General features: G+C 35.2%; 1 protein-coding gene across 1 annotated transcript; it reads right to left on the reverse strand.

Moving 5' to 3' along the window:
- Positions 1 to 800: 800 nt before the first annotated feature.
- On the reverse strand, positions 801 to 12,202 carry LOC127875385 (nucleolin-like). The gene is made up of 4 exons (XM_052420426.1): positions 11,934 to 12,202; positions 11,814 to 11,893; positions 11,049 to 11,265; positions 801 to 951 (listed from the first exon to the last, which is right to left on the reverse strand). Exons 1-4 carry the CDS (start codon positions 12,200 to 12,202, stop codon positions 801 to 803), a joined length of 717 nt encoding a protein of 238 aa, XP_052276386.1.
- Positions 12,203 to 19,245: the final 7,043 nt, after the last annotated feature.

Below are 19,245 nucleotides of genomic sequence, written 5' to 3' on the forward strand. Positions count from 1 at the left end.
ATCAAAATCTTCCAAATATAGAACCATGTTTAAGAATGTCATTTTCATGCAATGAAATGATAAATCTAAAAGGCTAACGATAATATGTTATACTTTAAAACACAGTGTGATATAAAGGAACTATAAATTACATCTTTTTACAACCTTATTATAATTATATTTGAAACAAAAACTGAATTATTTACCTCATTAATTTGTCCTCGTTTTTAAACAGGTATCTATATTCTTGTGTATGTTACAAATATATGACGATGACGAAATAAAACGTTTAATATGACGTCGCGCCCAAATGGACGCGGGAAAATAAATGATGTTAACGTATTTTACACTCCCCAACATGAAATTATTTATATTTCATATAAGAACATAAACATAATAAACACATCAGTATGATACAAATACATTACAAAGACAACTAATTTAAACAATTGAATTGCAATTATCTTAAGAATTTCTTTAAATCAACAGCAAATATATACGAAGTAAGTGTTTTACCACTATTATTCAGATGGACTCAATACAACAGAGTACGAAATATTATTTCCACAAAAGTAAATCATTGCAATAAACATAATGCTACGGCAATATCAAGTCAATCAAATCAAATAGTCATTACTGTTAATTACTTACTTAACTGTATCTAGATTGAACATTCAAGCAAGCACAATTTTGTAATAGGATTTACAAATTCGGAAGTACGAGTTTTTACCACACAGCTACGGACAAGTCCATCCCGACCCTCCAATACACTGATCACCCTGCCCAAAGCCCACTCACCCTTGGGACGTTTTCTTTATTGATTAGGACGACATCTCCAGACCGAAGGTTGGTTGTCTGCCGTTGCCACTTTTGCATAGCTTGCAATTTAGGCAAGTACTCATGTAGCCATCTTTTCCAGAACACGTTAGCCAAGTACTGCACTTGTTTCCACCAACTTTGTGCTTAGACATCCTGTTTAGGGAACATAAATACAGTTACCTGTTTAAAAACGTGGACCCAATAATCGAGAATTGTAACAGTCCCTGTTCTTTACATAAAAAAGGGAAGTCGAGTATGCGGTATCGGTTACGTTATTTATTCATCCATATAACCGTGGCTACCGATTCTCTGCAAGAGAATATTTGACATTACATAAAAACCAATCAAAATCTTCCAAATATAGAACCATGTTTAAGCATGTCATTCTCATGCAATGAAATGATAAATCTAAATGGCTAACGATAATATGTTATACTTTTAAAACCAGTGTGATATAAAGGAACTATAAATTACGTCTTTTTACAACCTTATTATAATTATATTTATACAAAAACTAAATTATTAACCGATTATTGGTTCCTCGTTTTTTAAACAGGTAACTGTATTATTGTTTATATTACAAATATATGACGATGACGAAATGAAACGTTAAATATGACGTTGCGCCAAAATGGACGCGGGAAAATGAATGATCTTAACGTCATATACAGAGGGGAGGTCCAGAGCCTTGTCACGCTCGGGCGTTTCTCATCAGGCTAGAGGTAATACGGGCTGCCCCCGATTGGCTGTCCACGTGAGGTTTGGGTTTTAACTTATGGGATCTCAACGCAATGTTAACATAGGTCGCTGATTCGCCAGTTGCTATGATAGAATCATAGGCAGTCAGTTTCGATGAGAGTTTAAAGGGGCCTTTTCACACATTCTGGCATGTATTAAAGTTTGCCATTTAATGCTTTATATTGATTAATGTAAACATTGGATCTAAAAAGCTCCAGTAAAAAAATGAAATAAAAAAAGTTGCCCTCAACTGGGCTCGAACCACTGATTCCTAGAGTCCTGGAGTAAAAGTCTAACGCTTAGACCATTCGGCCATCCGTGCTAATAAAATGAGTGACGTATTTTAAACTTTATATAAGCAATCCTCGTAGTTTCACAAAATATAACGACAACAACAGAACTTTCCAAATTATTCAATCATTTCGCGTTGCAACATGTTATAATTTTCAGGTTTTTAAATCGTCAAAAAATGCATATAATGGATATTTTAGAGCATGGTTAATGTTCAGTATAAGTGTTTCCTCACAAATATCATTAATAAAAAGAAAACTTGCGATTTTGAAACAACTTTTTTTTTTTAATAAATTTACCAAAACGTGAAAAGGCCCATTTAAATGTTATAAAGTTATGACGAATTTGTGCTTATGTTAACTTTTTTTTATAAGTTATTGACTATTGATCTTTTAATTGATGGTTATTCACATACATGCATTTTTATAGAGGTATTATTTAGCGAAAGAGACTCGAACATTTTACTCGACGGAAGAAACTCCATACACATATCTGTCTCGTCTTGCATACACAAGTGATTACCTCTCTTTTGATTATATGTGTGCTTCCATAACCCAAATGCCACAAATACAAATTACATTGTGAACCAAACACTAATGTATGGGTACATTTGAAACGAAAAGTGAAATGTGCTGTGTTTTTGTTTAAATTTTTCATTTACGTTTGTTAAAGACGACAGCCTTTTCTCTCTCAGTTAACCTGCTTTAGTATAAATGTAATCAGAAATGACAACAGGTATTGTAGTCATAAGTTTAATGTATTCAGTACAATTTGTACAAGATATATTGTTTTACTTGAATATAATGTTCATCTTAATTTTGACGCAGACTTCAAGTATTCTGGTAAGTGTACTATGTACATGATATGTATATGATATAGATCTATTCATTGAGCATACTGCTAATTAATATTTTACAATGTTCCTCTAGATATTTGGATCGTAAATTGTAGGTACATGTTACAGAATTATGATATTAGTATAATCTACATTGTACATTACATTAATATGAATAGTATCCATTTTAATGTCTATTCATGTTCGTGGCAATACAAATTTAGTTTTACAACGCGTACCGCTTTTACGTTTTCAGTCAATATTCGCCTAAACGTATTGTATAGCACTACGTAATCATAGACTCTCGTGCTTTTCGATTTACTTCTAAACTTTATCATCCACGTTATCTTATCAATATGTTTCGATATGATCGCACAATAGGTCAACACACCTTGATTAGAATGACTGATAATTATGTTTTAAAAGCGTCGGATTATTGAAGAGCATACAACTTGCTCCAATAGTACTCGAAGCTTTAAATTGAAATTCTTAAACATTCCTACGTCTGTGTATATTCGGGCTACATTACGGGACAACGTTATTGGATTACAATTACAACTTAAAGAAATACAAACAAGTAATAGCTCAGCCCAAAATAATAAGCATGAGTAATGTACACTAACACGATTTTTAGCACATTTCACAAATGAGATTTAGACATAATTACTTCAGGACTTACTTTAACCAGTTTCAAATTACCATCAGAGTTGTTTTTAAAGGACAGTTATCGCTGTCTACTAAACAATTTGAATTGCTTAATACTTTTACTAGTTTTATGTCCCGTTCGAAGGCACAAATTCACATATTTGCGAGTTTATAATAATGTTATTTTTAGCCGTTTCATATGTATCCACAATGTTAATAGAAACGATCGAAATATATTTCATATTGATATATAATTGAGAATTTTAGTGTGTGTTTTTTTACAGAATACCATGAAGCTGAAAAGTATACATATTGCAAACAACAGTCACAGGTAGCTAACACTTGTTTCTGTTGTGGTAAACAACCGCATCCGAAGCCAATTCCGCAAAACCATGGTTTAAACAAATAATACCTACTCTATGATTGTATGTATTGTTTCTTTTTTTTAGAATTCAAGTAGTTCTGTTATTTTGCCTTAAATTGGTATTAGTTGTAGATATAGCTTTTTGTAGTTAATGAGCAGGTCTTTAAAGCAACAATATGATATATGTTCCTCAATTAGCGTGATTGTGAACATTCAATCAAGAACTCCTTTGTTGCGTGAATATAATTCATAATATCGTTTTCAGGTTCAAATTATATTTGGAACTATTAGAAAAGGAACATCAGAATAATATAAAATGTCAAGTAATCCAAATCACCACATCCTTAAATAAACGTTTGATATGAACTATTCCGTAGTGTAAAAGCGACGTCTTAATACTGCTTTAGCTTGTTCATCTTGTTCGGTAAGGGACAACTACTTACCGTATGAACATTTCTTTTTGTAACTTTGTACGGCTAGTTTTAACCGAAACAGTCCTTCGTATCGTTTGAATGCATATTTCAGAACAAATGCAATCCGGTCTCCTATTACATGCCTTCAATTCAAACCGATATTTGCCAAGGCGCATTACATTCAATAGAAATAGACGACCGGGTTTACATAGTTTTTTGCCATTTGTGAAGGAGTGGTTTTTGCGCTGGTAGGCTCTTTTATTTATAAATCGTAAAAATAGGGAAATATGAATTCCTTTATGCCACTTTTTCTATAAAAAAAATCGTATTTTATTGAAGATTTACAAACATTTATCTATAATCAGTGTATTATGATCATGGACCTTCAGCAATTTATATTAATAGATATGAGAATGTTAAACTCAAAGTTAAGAACTGAGACTGGAGTTTCATTGTTTGCTCAACGACTTCTTTATTTTTACTGGTGCCCAGTATTATGAGTGTATCACTAAATGTCATTTGCTTAAATTATGCGAGCTTAGACAAACTTAACTGCAAGTTGCTATATTTTTATATTTAACGGTTTTAATGTCTTGTTTTTACACACAAACTAAAGTTATTATTATACTTATGTACTACTGTCATACAGGTTTATCTAATTTATTGCAGTTTTGATTTTGTATGGTTTGTTTCAGACGAACGAAATATTTGCAAATAAATTATATACGACGCAACTCGGTACGTATGCAATTGTGTGGCCAATTTAACTTTTAGTAGAGGGGGGACTAGGCTTCTGGGACAGAACCGTTTCCCTTCCGTTTTCCTTCCGTGTCCCAGGAAATTCTATATATAAATGTATAGGTAAATAATATCTTTTTCAAGATATTATATATCCTTCCGTGTCCCAGGAAATTCTATATATAAATGTATAGGTAAATAATATCTTTTTCAAGATATTACATATTTCCGAAAGGTCAAGCTCGGTGCAGCATCCCATTCGCAAACGCGGCGGCTCGAGGACTTTTGACCACTACCATTATTCGTGAAGGCCTTTGAAAAATATTTCGTTTATATGTTTAATTTCAAAGTCTTGGTAAACAATGTCGTTTGGTTTGATCATTCCGAGTAAGAATGCCGTGGTAATAGCACCTTTGCGATATTTTTTCTCCTTCATATCACACTCTAAGTTTAACACGTATTTGTCAATCAACCTAAGTTGATCCCGTTTTTTAACGTTCACCCACTGTTTCATTGACTCTTTAATGGTTGCTTCCATCTTTTCAAACTCATCGTTTTTAGTCCAGTGCATTTTATTAAGTTCATCATGCAGTTGGACGCTGTATGTTTTTGGTATTTTAAACGTTTTATTGAATTTTAATAAGGTAGACGTTCCATCGTCTTTGTCAATAATCATACCACATTTTCCGAACCCTAGAAGCTCCAAATACCTCTTATTTTCCTTATCAGTTTCACGCTTACTACATTCTAGAAAAAACGGATAAAATCTCATTTTTTATATTAAGGATGCTTTAGTTAAATTAGTTTGATAAAGCATACATTTGCATATATTGAATACCAATTTCCTCATCAGGTGCACCTGAGCTTATAGTAAGTCTATAAAATTTATAATCATCAATAGTTGTAGAAGGTGGAAAAGGTGGTATAGAAAAAAACGTAACAGCAGAACTAGTACCATACAGCTTATCCTTAGATTGAAGAAGAATACACCATTCTCTAGCATTTTTGCTACCTTCAAAAATCCATTTTGTAATAGTTTTATCTTTTACAGCAAATATCGCAATTCTCCAAATTCTTACTGGTTCAGGACACTCAATTGTAATCGATCCTGAACCCCGAGTAGCCCACCCATTATCAGTAAGATTGTTAAAAGCATGATATGGTTTAAAAGATTGACCAATTACTGCGCTTGAAGTAACAATAAACCCAGTTACACTAACATTTCCTTCCAAAATAGGAATATATCCACTCAAACATGGCACACTTATGTTTTCTTTAGCTTTACTAATATGCTTATCAACATAGTGTTTAGTTGCAGCGTCTTGATCGTCTGAAGGATCCAATAAATTGATTATTTTGTTAGAGTTTATATTTAGTACACCTGTTAAAGCACCACCTGCTAATGGAAGATGCTTATCAACATAACTTTTAGTTGCAGCATCATGAGCATTAATAGGATCACCAACACTTCTTATTTTGTTAGAACGCATTTTTAGTTCACCAGTCATAGTATCTCCAGACTTTGAAACAGCGCGATTATCAACATAATTTTTCGTTGCAGCGTCTTGAGCATTAGCAGGATCCAATACATTGATTATATTGTGAGAATCCATATTAATATTTGCGTCAGCGGCATTTTTACCATCTCGCCTTATGAACGTATTAATGGCCTGTGATAATGTAACCCCTCCTGAAATCACTCTTGGCGACGATCCTGCGCTTGTTTTACCAAATATGTTTACAGACATTTTTATATACACATTTTTTTTAATACAATGAGTTTATTACATGTTGTAAGCTTACGCTCTCACATTGTTTAAGAATGTAAAGACATAGGTGACCACAAAATACCTCACCATCCGTTTGTACTCTTTCGCTATTATAATACACAGGATTCCTTATATAGCTGACGAGTTCAACAGGCGGTGCTAACCCATAACTGTCAAAGTACAGTTTTTCATGACCGTTTTTGATCCATGCAGTCCAGTGTGTACCATTTCCTCGCGAGTCGCATAGATTTAGAATTCCACACTCTACCTTTTTAGGGCTTTTCGGAAGTTCATCGCGAACATAGACACCCCTAAAGTGTTTAATTTTTAACTTTTTAGCGGCATCTATCAACTGGAAATTGGATAGAGGTTCGTTTGGTAAGACAACGGTATTAAAACTCATTTTATATAGTGCTATCAATGTTTTGTTTTCATTTGATTGTTTAGATACGTTACAAGTTCAAGTGGTGGCTCTAAACTAAAAGTGTCAAAGTATATTTTTTCATTACCGTTTTTGATCCATGCCGTCCAGTGTGTTCCTGGCATATTGGGATGACGTGGATAATTGTCGCGCACATACCTTACTCTAACGTTTGAGCTTTTTAGTTGCTTTGCGACGTCAATAAGTTGTGATGTGCTTGAGAACGTGCTGTATATGCGGATGTTGGGGACATCACGCCCACCCACGCTCTTAAACTTTTTTATTATCTTTTGATTGTCTGTGAGATTATTGCTCATCTTGTTTTTTTTCTTAGGAGGTAATGTCCATAAGCCATTGTATGAATACCGTCTTTTAGTATAATACGCTTATCATCATTTGCGCTAAGAGCTACCTTATTGACCGTTTCAGTATATATTTCATGCGCGTATGATCTGATAACGTTCATTGACCTTAGCACTTCTTGACGAGAAAACAGCGTGTTTTTATAATCGTTGTGTGTAATGGTGTTTCCGATAACGCTCTTTTTTACCCACTTACACTTTTTGTTTTCTTTTCCTTCATACATTTTACACGAATACAGTTTAGCTCTGAGTCCTACAAATGCCTCTATTTGTTTTCCAGCTGCCTCATCTTTGAACATTCCGAGAACCTTTTTGTTCACACCCGTTTTAATTCCGGAGGGGTGATCTTTTGGATACTCACTCGTATCAAACAGTCTTTCAACATCGTTTGAAATGTCTGCATAAAAATCTTTAGTTTTAATTTCGTAGACAAGACTGTCTGTGTCCGTAAACAATAGCTTTGCCTTTTGTCCATATTTAGCCTTGATGTAATTATAGTGAAACTCATACATTATTGTCTTGCTTAAGTCTAGAATAGACATTCCAAGATAAATGGATTTGTTATAACATAACTTGGTTTTTCTCATATGTACAGCTATTAAATTTTCATCAAATATAGTCAAGCGGTCGAAATTAACCTTTGCAAGGAGCTTTTCCGCCTGTGTAATATTATTAACCAATCGGATATCAACACGATTCTCGATGTTCTCCATTGTTTTTCCAAACACACTGTTGTTCATCAACTTGAAGAAGTCTTTTTCAAAGTTGTTAGTTGCAGCTGTTCGCAATTCAGTGTTCAAGTCAATATATGTTTTTAACCAAGGGCTTTCATCAAACTTAATTCCTCTGTGAATGTTGGTAACTCTGAGCCCTAGCTTTTCGTACTGCTGCAAGTTTTCATAATGTACTACATACTTGGTTTTGTTGTTCAAGTTTGGAATAAGCTTTTTAACTTTTGATCCCTCAGGTATAATGTTTTCAGGGGCTAATGGATAGTCATTATGAAGATCATGTAATTCATCAGGATATTCCAAGTCAACTTCTAAAATACACCCCTGTCCTTCTGTGCATGAAATGTTTTTCCAATCGTTAAGCTCATTTTCATTCATCCACTTAAACCCCCCGGTTGGAAGTGGCTTACTCATCGCGCACCCGTAGAGATTGTTAGCATCCAGATAAATGATAAACGACGAGTCTTTGCTTTCATCATAATCATCACTCATATACTTATTGTTTCCAATACCAAGACGCGTTGAACTTGTACTAACCCCACCTCGAATACCTTGCTTTAACATTAGCAACACGTCATTATCGTTTATAAGCTCAAGTTTTACCTTTGTCAACTTAAGACACGCATCCATAGATAGTCCTGGCGCTGTATAATACCATGCTGGATCTAGTTTATAGTATTTATTGCTAGCATCTCTGAAGTTTTCGAAAACGTCGGCTAGCAGCAAGACATCACTCTTTATGTAGAGTTCAAGGTAGTCTCTTATTGTTTTACAGCCAAAAGCCTTCCATACTTTGTTTGCAAATTCATAATCATCATTACAAATAGCCTTACCCGTGAGCTTTGAGTAGAATGCTTCCTTTGGGGGCAATGACGTTTCTGCGAGTTTTTCAACAGAGCTCACATAATCATATGGAAAGATGCCCTTTTGTTTCAAGAGTGTAAACTCATTACCGCTATAGACCTTAGCCAATTCACGAAACTGATCATCGGTAAGATTTCCTAATAAAGCATCCAAACTCGATTGCATAAACCTATAGGTATCGATAAACCTAATATCACGATAAATAGGCTTTTCCTGTCCTTTTTTGTTTGTATACGTGTCAACAACAAACTTCTTACAGAACGAAATATACTTTTCCTCGTTATTTGGAATGCAGCTAATTTGTCCTCCAATACTTAACTTTTTAATAAATAGATGACAGTCATATCCAGAAAGATTGTGTAGTAATACAGGAATAAATTTAGGGATTTTATACCCTAAATTACACTTTGAATGTGCCGCTCCTAAAAACTTTCCAGTCAAGTGACAATGATCGCGAACCTTTGTATAGCTATCAGTGTTGCCTTCTAATCTAAACTCGCCTTCATCACCTTCGCATATATGACATGTGGTCGCAGCATCGTATTCAGCTTGATCATCTTTTGTGAATATCATTTCCTTGGAAAATTTAAATGTGTTGTAAATATCCTTAGTGGTTTGTTCAACAGAGTTAACAAATAATTGCGCGACATCATCTGTTTGATTCTTAGCTGAATACACAACAGGCTCTCGACTATACAATGAGCCATCAGAGCATACCACGTGATAGCAAAACGCGCTAGGCGTATGCTTCTGGAACTTGTGTGTAAACGACGTCGCAGGATTCGGATTACAAGAACTTATAGGCTCGATAAACGATTCGAAGTCTGCATATATTACAAACGGAACCCCCATTGATCTACAGTAATGCTTGAAATACTCTGTGGTTCCCTCTGCTGGCATCACTATTTTCTGTGTGCTGTGTAATGAACAATATTCATTGTGTCTTTGAAGACCCTCAACTGTTCGATGACCTGTTAAGCACCTTTTACAATAATACATTTTATTGTGACCGGTTTCAGTTCGTCCCGAAGCTAATTTGTTAAAATTTTTAATCAAGCAATAATGTTTTGTTTTTCCATTTGAAATCATCAATAAATCAATAGCCTTTTCACTTTCGTTTTTACTTATTATTAGTGGGTAAATATCCTTTTCTTTAGAATCATAACCGAATATATTGATGCTCAAGTTGTTGCTTATTTCAAATTTACTTATTACATTTTCATCCACTGCAACTGGAAATTTAATACCATCCAAATTTAACGACTTTGCGTGTTCCTTTAATTGTTCGGTTATTCTTTCGGAATGTTTTACAATAGGATTTAATGCTCTCGTGACGCACCACTTGAAACATTCGTCATCTTCATTCTTTATGTTAATAATTGCCTTTTTAGCAGCCAACTCTTTCGGCAATGGAATGTATGATTTACCTTTTAACGGCTTATACGTACCGGTGTTAATTTCCAGTCTAATGACGGACTTTAGCCTCCAATTGCTTCCCTTCATTTGAAAATTTGCAAACGATTCCAAAATCCTATCTGACATTTGGGTAAATAATTCAGCAACATCAGTTCCCTCCAATACTATTTCAGTTCTCGAAACAAAGGGTATTTTTTCGATTACACCAGTTTCATGTTCCATAGAATGCCGCTCCATTTCACACACTAGCACTAGATTCATTTTTATTTGACGATGTTTGCTCATAAACTTTACAACTTCAGGTTTAACAATATCTAAAAATGTTGGAGCATCAGTTTTTTCAACCCCATCAATAACATATTGCCTTGCAAAACGTTTAAGTGCAGTTTTACTTTCTTTAATTACTATGGCACTTTCACTAATTTTAATATCACGTTCACTTCTTTGCTGCTTCTTATAGTAATTATTATAAATAGATTCGACTTCTGCTTTAAACGCATCAGCCATTTTGCTTATCGCTTTCCTTAAAGGCTCTGGTGTATGTTTAATAATCCAATCATAGCTATTTTTTGCAGCTGTCTTTACAGGTTTAACAGCCCAATCATAGCTATTTTTACAGCAGTCTTTACAGTCTTTACAGGTTTAACAGCCCAATTAAATAACCTATTTATCATAGTAGGCTTTTTAGCTGGTTCAGCCCTTGCATCCTCCCTCGCATTTTCCCATACATCATTATCCCTTGCATCCTTCCTTGCATTTTCCCATACATCATCATCACCCGAATCCTCATCGTTGCGTCTGCTCAGCCTCGCTATCAACTCAGCTTTTGTGAGCTTCGAATATCCGCACAGACCCTGATCTTTTGCGGCTTTCTTCAACTCTTTTACAGTTTTGTTATTCATTTTATATATATTAAAAAATATTTAGGTCGATTCATTTTTTTTAATGAGCATGTGTTTTGCTTATAAAAACATGACCTCATACCTCATTCCATTTACCACTTGTCCGTTGTTTCTCTTTTTTATATTACAACCAAGCGCTTTTATTGCTCGGTATTTTGAGTTATAGGTTGTTTCCTCTCCAGTTTCAACATTCGTTAATTTAACAATTACTTTAGGCGAAAACTGTATAGGTCTGCCTCGCGGTCTTTTTTCATTAGGTTCTGGTATAACAACATCTTCTCGTTTCCAATCTAGTCCGTTTTCCTTTGCAATCAACATTAACTCCATTATACTTTGATCAGTCGTAGCAGGAACGTCAATACTTTCTAGCATTTTAATTAATACTTTCTTTGTGTACTTCATTTTTTTATATAAAAAATAAAAAATACTTAAGCTAATTTATTGTTATGCTGCAGAAGGAATAGCACGATCTAAATTAGTAAATTAACATTCCATAGTATTCCTCTTATTCTTTGGGAACCCTCACCCTCATCAGCATTATCATCACCCTCCTCCTCATCATCATCCTCCACCTTATCATCATCAACAGGAAACCCTTTAGCTAACCTTTGTAGGTATGCTACATATTCTTGCTCAGCAGCCCTACGTTTCCTCACCCTTGTCATCATCCTCGTCCTCATCCATGTCTTCATCCTCGTCCTCAATCTTATTAACCTCCTCATCCTCTCGTTTGTTGGCTAGTCTTCGCGTGAATCTAGCACGGTAAAAACGTTCCCATCGCTCACGTTCCGCTGTCAAATACTGATTAATTTCCTTTTCCTCCTCGTCCCTACGTTCCCGATCCCTACGTTCCCTAAGTTCCCAGTGCAGCAGTGTCAAATATTCCTCCTTTTCAACCCTACGTTTTCGATTCATACGTTTCGTAAGATTCATATGTTCAATCATTGCTGATATAATTTTTTGCAATCGCTGCTCTGACTCTTGATTCATTTTTTATATAGTATGTTTTTATTATTATTTCATCACTATATACATTTAAGATCCGTCAGAGGTAAATTTTATCATTTGGTCGGAAATAACAACTGCGTACGCTTCTGTTTCCGCTGGCACATTCTGGTGGAATGTTGCTTGGATTTGCATCTCTACCGATGCATATTTTAACCGCTCACTTTGTTTGCTGACATCAAACACCATAATAGGAAACAGGTCTTTGAAATCCGCCGGTGTAATGTTACTCTGTGTTACCAGCGGATCCATTCCATAAAACTTTTCGCTAAATCTAGCCGCTTCATAGTAAGCTCGTGAGAACTTTTGGTTTGGAAAAGATAAGTTGTAATCAGCCTCAGGGTATCGTTGATTGTTAACAGTCACATATATGTTATTTAGATTGCAATGATCGAATATCGATGTATTTTTTGTTTGATTATTTCTGCGATTAGTTTGGAATCCTACCAAAATGTATCGCGGTTTTTCGGTTGGTGTTCTAACACTTAGTCTCCAGTTGAACGACGTAGATTGTGGAACTGTAATACTTTCACAATGTCTAGAACTGAAAGCGACGGGTAATGTTACCTTTGCCTGAATGGATTTGTACAACTGAAACTTTTCCATATCTGCAGGTAAAATATGAGGCATAAACCATGACATTTTATCAAGGCTTACTTTACCCTCATCTTCGTCATTGTGTCTAAAGATGGCATCGTTGTCAGTTTTTCTAACAAGTGCTAGCGTATGTTTAAATCCATACACAATCTTGTCATAGTCATCGCAAAAGCCGAAAATGTGTTTCAGCGGAACAACGAACGAAAATGTTCCCCTGGGGTTAGGCTTCTGAATAAGGTATGCCTGCCTGATTGCAAAGCCTGCGTTATCTGCAATTACAGCTGTTGCCGCCGTATCTTTAGTCCAAAGCTGATTGAGTCCTTGCGCTTTTGAAAAACCATCCGGATACTTTAGCATTCCAATCATGGTCGTAGCCTGTCCAGGATCATTCAACGATTCTATTTGTTGATCGGATAGCTTAAACGTAATATTAGAAAACAAATGCATAAGCCCATTGTTTGTTAACGATACTGCGTCACCGTCTGCGTATGCATCCCCATTAGCTTTAGTTAGTCTACCTTCAAGGAGTAGGTACGATTCCGCAGGATGAACAAATACATTATACAGCCCGATATCGATAGTTATGGTACCCGGCGAATTCAAATTCGTACCATTGACAGGCTCATACGCATGAAACTCATATTTTTCAATGGATTCGTCAATAGGTGCAGCTTCCGTAAAATTTAATATTTCGTTCGACATTGTTGCTATTTTAATTAGAAAATAAAATAAAAAGTTCTTAAGCCAGACGAAGACCGGATCCTGGGTTCAACCTTTTTACAAGATCTTGAATTGATATTGCATTTGCCCTTGCAGTACCTCTCTTCACCCCAACGCCGGAACCCGCAATCAAGTTGTTAATGTTTGTTGCTTTATTAGAACCCTTATTTACGAGAGACGCTAACGCGTCCCTCGATTCTTGCGTTATTTCGCGATTTTTTGGTGCATTATATCCATCAATCAAAGCTTTACTTTTGGCTATAGCTACATCTTTTCCAACATCAATAGCTTTTAAACCAACTTCTTTTACAACCGATTTTCCGGCTTCGATAGCCGTTTTACCTATTTCTGTTTTCGATGCGCTACTCACTTTTGATGCCACCGTTTTTGCGACATTTGCAGCAGTTTTCGCAGCCGTTGATCCTACCATTCGCTTAAAGAAATTTGAGACGGTATCAAACATTCCAGAACCGCCGATAACGTGTTTTTTTATGTACCTTCGTTTTACAATCATTTTTTAAATACGTAACATTAATATTTTATAATATTCTTTGTCTATTATCGCTTGTCTCAACAGTTCATCTGCTATGTCTATGATTTCTTTTTTTACTCCAGTATTACCTGCATTATAACTAATTACTCGTAATGTAAGCATTTCAACGAGTCTGTTTGGATCAGAAGGCATTAACGCTATTCCTTCTCCTTTCTTCTTGAATAATGAACTTATTTTGTGTGTCTTTTTAGGTTTTAAATATGCTTTATAGATTGGTTTAATAATTGTTCTGTACTTTTCTCCAGAACTTGATTTAACCTTTCCCGTGTCAGGATTCACAATAGCATTGGTGTTTAGTAAAATTGTTTTGTAGGAGTCAATGTCTTGTGAAGTATATTTATCGAAATCAGGGTATTTCGACGTTATAAGCTCCCAAAGTCCTAGGGTTCCATTATATTTTGTTTCTCCAACAATGATATCATCTCCAGATAGTTTAACCTCTGAATCTCCAATATAAAAAGCGCCACCTTTATCATACAGTCCAAATGTTTTATCGGTTAATTGTTTGCCTGCCATCGATCTCAAGTATTCAGTTGCTATTGAACCTAGTTCTATTAATGTTTCTTTCGGTCTTTTATCCTCTTCCGCTTGTATGCTTGGGTATTGAGGGAAAGTAATAGCATTAGGTGTTGTAGCTGCTAATGCTGCTGGCAGTGCTTGTATCGCACTTGACGTTGCTTCTTTTAACTCTCTTTGCGAATCGGTGATAGAATTGTAAAGTTTTGTTAGTTCTCTGTGTTGATCAATGTCTCCTAGCTTTTCAGATAAAGAGTCTTGACGAATTTTATTTCTTAACATAAGATACTTATGCACCATGGAGTCCCTTTTTTCCGGATCTGTTATCTTGAAAAACGACATTTTTAAATAGAAATAATAATGTTTTTAGACGTGATTTGAGACGTAATTTTTGACATACTTTTTGACGTGTTTTTCAACGTGATTTTTGACCTGATTCTCGACGTAATTTTTGACGTGATTTGAGACGTAATTTTTGACGTGATTTTAGACGTGATTTTAAACGTAATTGTTGACGTGATTTTATACGTTATACGTTGATTGAGAGGTGTTCGTCTGTTTTTCTCTCGATTTACTAAACATGTGTTGAAACGACAAAATTGCATCTTCACGTCCTTTCGCAATAATGGACTGTTTTGTTTCCTCGTCTATACCTACTCTTATTTTAGATCTTATTTCTTCTCTCATCTGATTGAATTTGTCTAGTTCACTTAGAATCAGTGAGTATTCTTTATCAGAATTTTGATCGTCTGCCAATGCCTTTGATATAAGATCACTTATTGTGTTCAATTTTGCTTCTGCAAGTGTTTAAATTTTTTCGTGTTTTTCAGCTTTCATTAATAGCTTTTTATTGGTTTGACCTCCAATGATAGACAATAGTCCTATACCTATTGCAGCTCCCTCCATTGCTATTACAACTGGTGCCGCAATGATTGTGCTCAATACTCCTATCCCCGCCGCACCTAGCACCATTGAAGAAACAACAAGAGCGTTGTCCACTCCAGCTATAACTCTCACTGCTCTGTGATACTTTTTAGACAAGTTTGCACGCTGGTCTCTTTCAGTGGCAATTTCTTTTTGAATTTCGTTTATCTTTTGAAGCCTGTATGACTGAGCAGTTCCTTCAACGCTAGTCGGTTCTGGAGCCGACGGAACGGCAACTGGTGGTAAAGATGGATATAATTTAGCGTTACTTGCATACATATCGTATGGGTTACATTTAGAATCTTTATACTCCATTTTTATATTTTTAAAGCGACTGATGTGTGACAAAGCATAAAGATTCACCTTCAACAATATCAACTGCAACGTCTGAGTTGTTTTGATTGTAACAATTATGTCGTCAACAGATTCAGCAATAATTCCATCTTGTAAACTACATCTCTTTTCCTTTAAACTTTGTTTGAGCGATACCGAACAAACACCTTGAAATAGCCGTAAACCTATTTTTAATTTAATAGGAAGTGCTGCTTTCGGTTGAATAGTTAGCGATTGCTGCATCGAAATACTCCATTTACCATACAGTGGTTTTGCAGGATGTGCACGATTCTCGTGTGGCAGCCATTTAACTGACGCTGGTGTTGGTCGTTTATGCTTGTGGATAAATTTGTGAATTGGCATACTATGTCTTTGCATTTTTATATATGTGAATATTTTTTATAAAAGCATCCCTAGTATTGGAATACTGCTAAATGGTGAATTCGGTCCTAGTAGCAATCCCGATCCTGCTCGCATGTACATTCCTTTTCCAGATTTAAGATACAGCCCCTGTCCTAACGAACTACCTTTCTTCCACGGAGCTAAATACAATCCTTTACCTGATTGTATTACTTTACAACCGCTTCCGTTTTTCTTTAAATACAAAACACCCGATCCACTAATTTTGTCGACAACTTTACTACCGGCTGCGGCTCCAACGCCGGTTAGCAAACCGGTTGCAAGTCCTGGTAAAACGCTTGACATAAGAAACTTACCCGCGGTAGCCAACATCGGCAAAATAGCTCCAATAAATCCACCTTCAACTTTTGTGTTGTGTTCTATTTGTGTTTTTGACATTTTAATCGTCACTCCTTTACCACTTTGGTACGCTTTTGTCATTTTGTTAATCTGTGCTTGAGTGAGGGCTAGAACGTGTTCTCCAGATAAATCCTCGTGTGATAGGCGAATAGACACGGGAGCTCCTGATGGAATAGCTTTTTTGATCTTTTCTCTCTGACCATCGCTAATATTTACTGGTACATTTACGAAACGACTCATTTTATATATGATTTAAAAAACTTTTTTACTTTTCTTTTATAGGAAATTTAATAAAAAGATTTTCACCACGCAAATTTACAAGTTTTCCGTTCTGGTCAGTGAGTTTTGTCTCAATTGACGAAATTGTCGACAAATTAACAGGTAAATAAACCAAATTAACTGGTGTTTCCATAATTTTATACCCAGGTCCAACCGATGGGAAAAAGCTGTATATTACGTTTTCAGTCGAATTGTTAACATATGATGAGCAGCTAATTATATCACTAGTTACTTTCAAGCTACTAATACATAATATATTGACAATATTTTCAGCCTCATTATATCCTGATGCGTATACTTCTGCATTAAAACCCAATACCGTTCTTATAGAGTTTGCAGGTGTAAAGTCTATTTTATAATCAGGTGTTATATTTAGTACTGTTCTGAGTGTGTTGTCGTTCGGCTCTAGGGTTATATCGTACTCGTCCGAGTCAGATTTGTAATGATTATTCTCCTTCATTCTTCGTTGAATGTAATCGCCTATATCATCCTATTCGTATGAACCTTCGGGAATATTTATATCATACCAATCATCTCCGTTGTTAGGGCTATAGCGAAAGTTATTATTTGAAGAGTCTATATTTGGAAATGAATAGTAGGTCTCCAAACTAAATAAGGCCATTTCATATGTTTTGTCTACATCTAGTTGAATTGGTGGTCCTAAAGAAGTACAAATTTTTGAGCTATTACCTTGCAATATAATGTAAAAATAATTTTTCGAACCGGTATTAATTCTAATTTGTTTTATTTCCGCTAACATTTGTTCTAGTACTCGTTCCATTTTATATAGATTTTTTTTAAATTAGTGAGGTATGTAAAAATAGTCAAATCCAGATCTATACTTACCATTATTATTTTTACTAGTAAGATCTATAACAGCAAATCCATGAGGACGGTCCCAGGCTACTTTACAAAAATTTCTAAATTCTTCTTTTGACATATCAGTTGAAACGTTATCGTTGTAGATGTGATTAATATTGTTCATGTCCTGTGGGAACAAACACATAATGTTTGCATTTTCACGTATTGTTTGTCTTGGAAGTTTAAAGTAGTTTTGTGCGAGATAAAAGCAGTCTACATTGCTGTGGCGTCCTCTTATGTAATAAGTTTCACATTTGTTTTGTTTTTCCAACTGAAGGTCGTCAAAAATCATTTAATTCTGTTTAGAGCTACTCAAGTCTCTAGGATCAGGTACATCATCAGACGTTTCAAAAAAATTACATTCAATATCAGCTGGCCTATCTAAACTCTTAGCAATTAATTCAACTAAAAGAGCTGGTGAAACGTCATTCTCTATTATATACAGTCTTGTTCGGCAAACAATTTCAGAATCTCTTCTTTAGGCAGCTTTTCTTTAAACGCTTTCTTAATAATTCTGTACTCCGGTTGAAATAGCGACTTGCCAAAAACTTGCAAGTTGTTGTAGTCTAACCATCCTGGTCGTAGTAAAAGGTTTAACAATAGTATAGTTTTTCCGCATCCGCTTTTACCAATAATAAGACCTCGTATTGATCTCGGTAAAAGTCTACTGTTGCATCTTTTTGAAATATCATCATTCCACGAAAGATCTGTAACTTCCATTTTAAATATAAATTATTTTTTCATGTAAAAATGTATTGCGTAAAGTGCAAAAGCAAAACTGAAACAGTTGATGTGCAGAATGTTGAAAGTAAAAACAATAAACCAATGCTTCGCGGAAAGTGCGTCGTTTGCGGTTGTGTTAAAACACAGTTTGTAAAAATGCATACTAAAACAGGAGGCGACTTGGTTTCGTCGTTAAATTCGGTAACTAGTAAAGTAAAGCTTCCGTGGGCTAAATTTCCCGGTGAAATGCATATTCCAGGAATGAACTTTGCAGGACCTGGAACTAATTTAAACGAGAGATTAACTTCAACTGGCGCATATAAAGACTGGAGTAAACCAGTTGATCGAGTTGATAATGCCGCATACCTTCATGATTTAGCTTACCAACACTTTCCAGATACAGCAGGTAGAAACGTAGCTGATCAAATTATGCTTGAACAAATGGATGCTATTAAAGACCCAACACTCCGTGAAAGAATTGAGCGTAGTATAATAAAGCCGATAATATCTACCAAGGCAAAGTTTGGGCTGGGTTATAATGGGAAAAAAAAGTCGTGGCTAAAGAAATAAAATGGTCTGATCAGCTCGCAGTCGAACTGCATAGACCCGTTGTAAAACGTTTTAGAAAAAGAATAGTCGTTACCCATGGCATTGATAACATATGGGCTGCGGATTTAGTTGACATGCA

The sequence above is a fragment of the Dreissena polymorpha genome, chromosome 3, assembly GCF_020536995.1.
Source record: "Dreissena polymorpha isolate Duluth1 chromosome 3, UMN_Dpol_1.0, whole genome shotgun sequence".
In the NCBI taxonomy this organism is placed as follows: Eukaryota; Metazoa; Mollusca; class Bivalvia; order Myida; family Dreissenidae; genus Dreissena; species Dreissena polymorpha.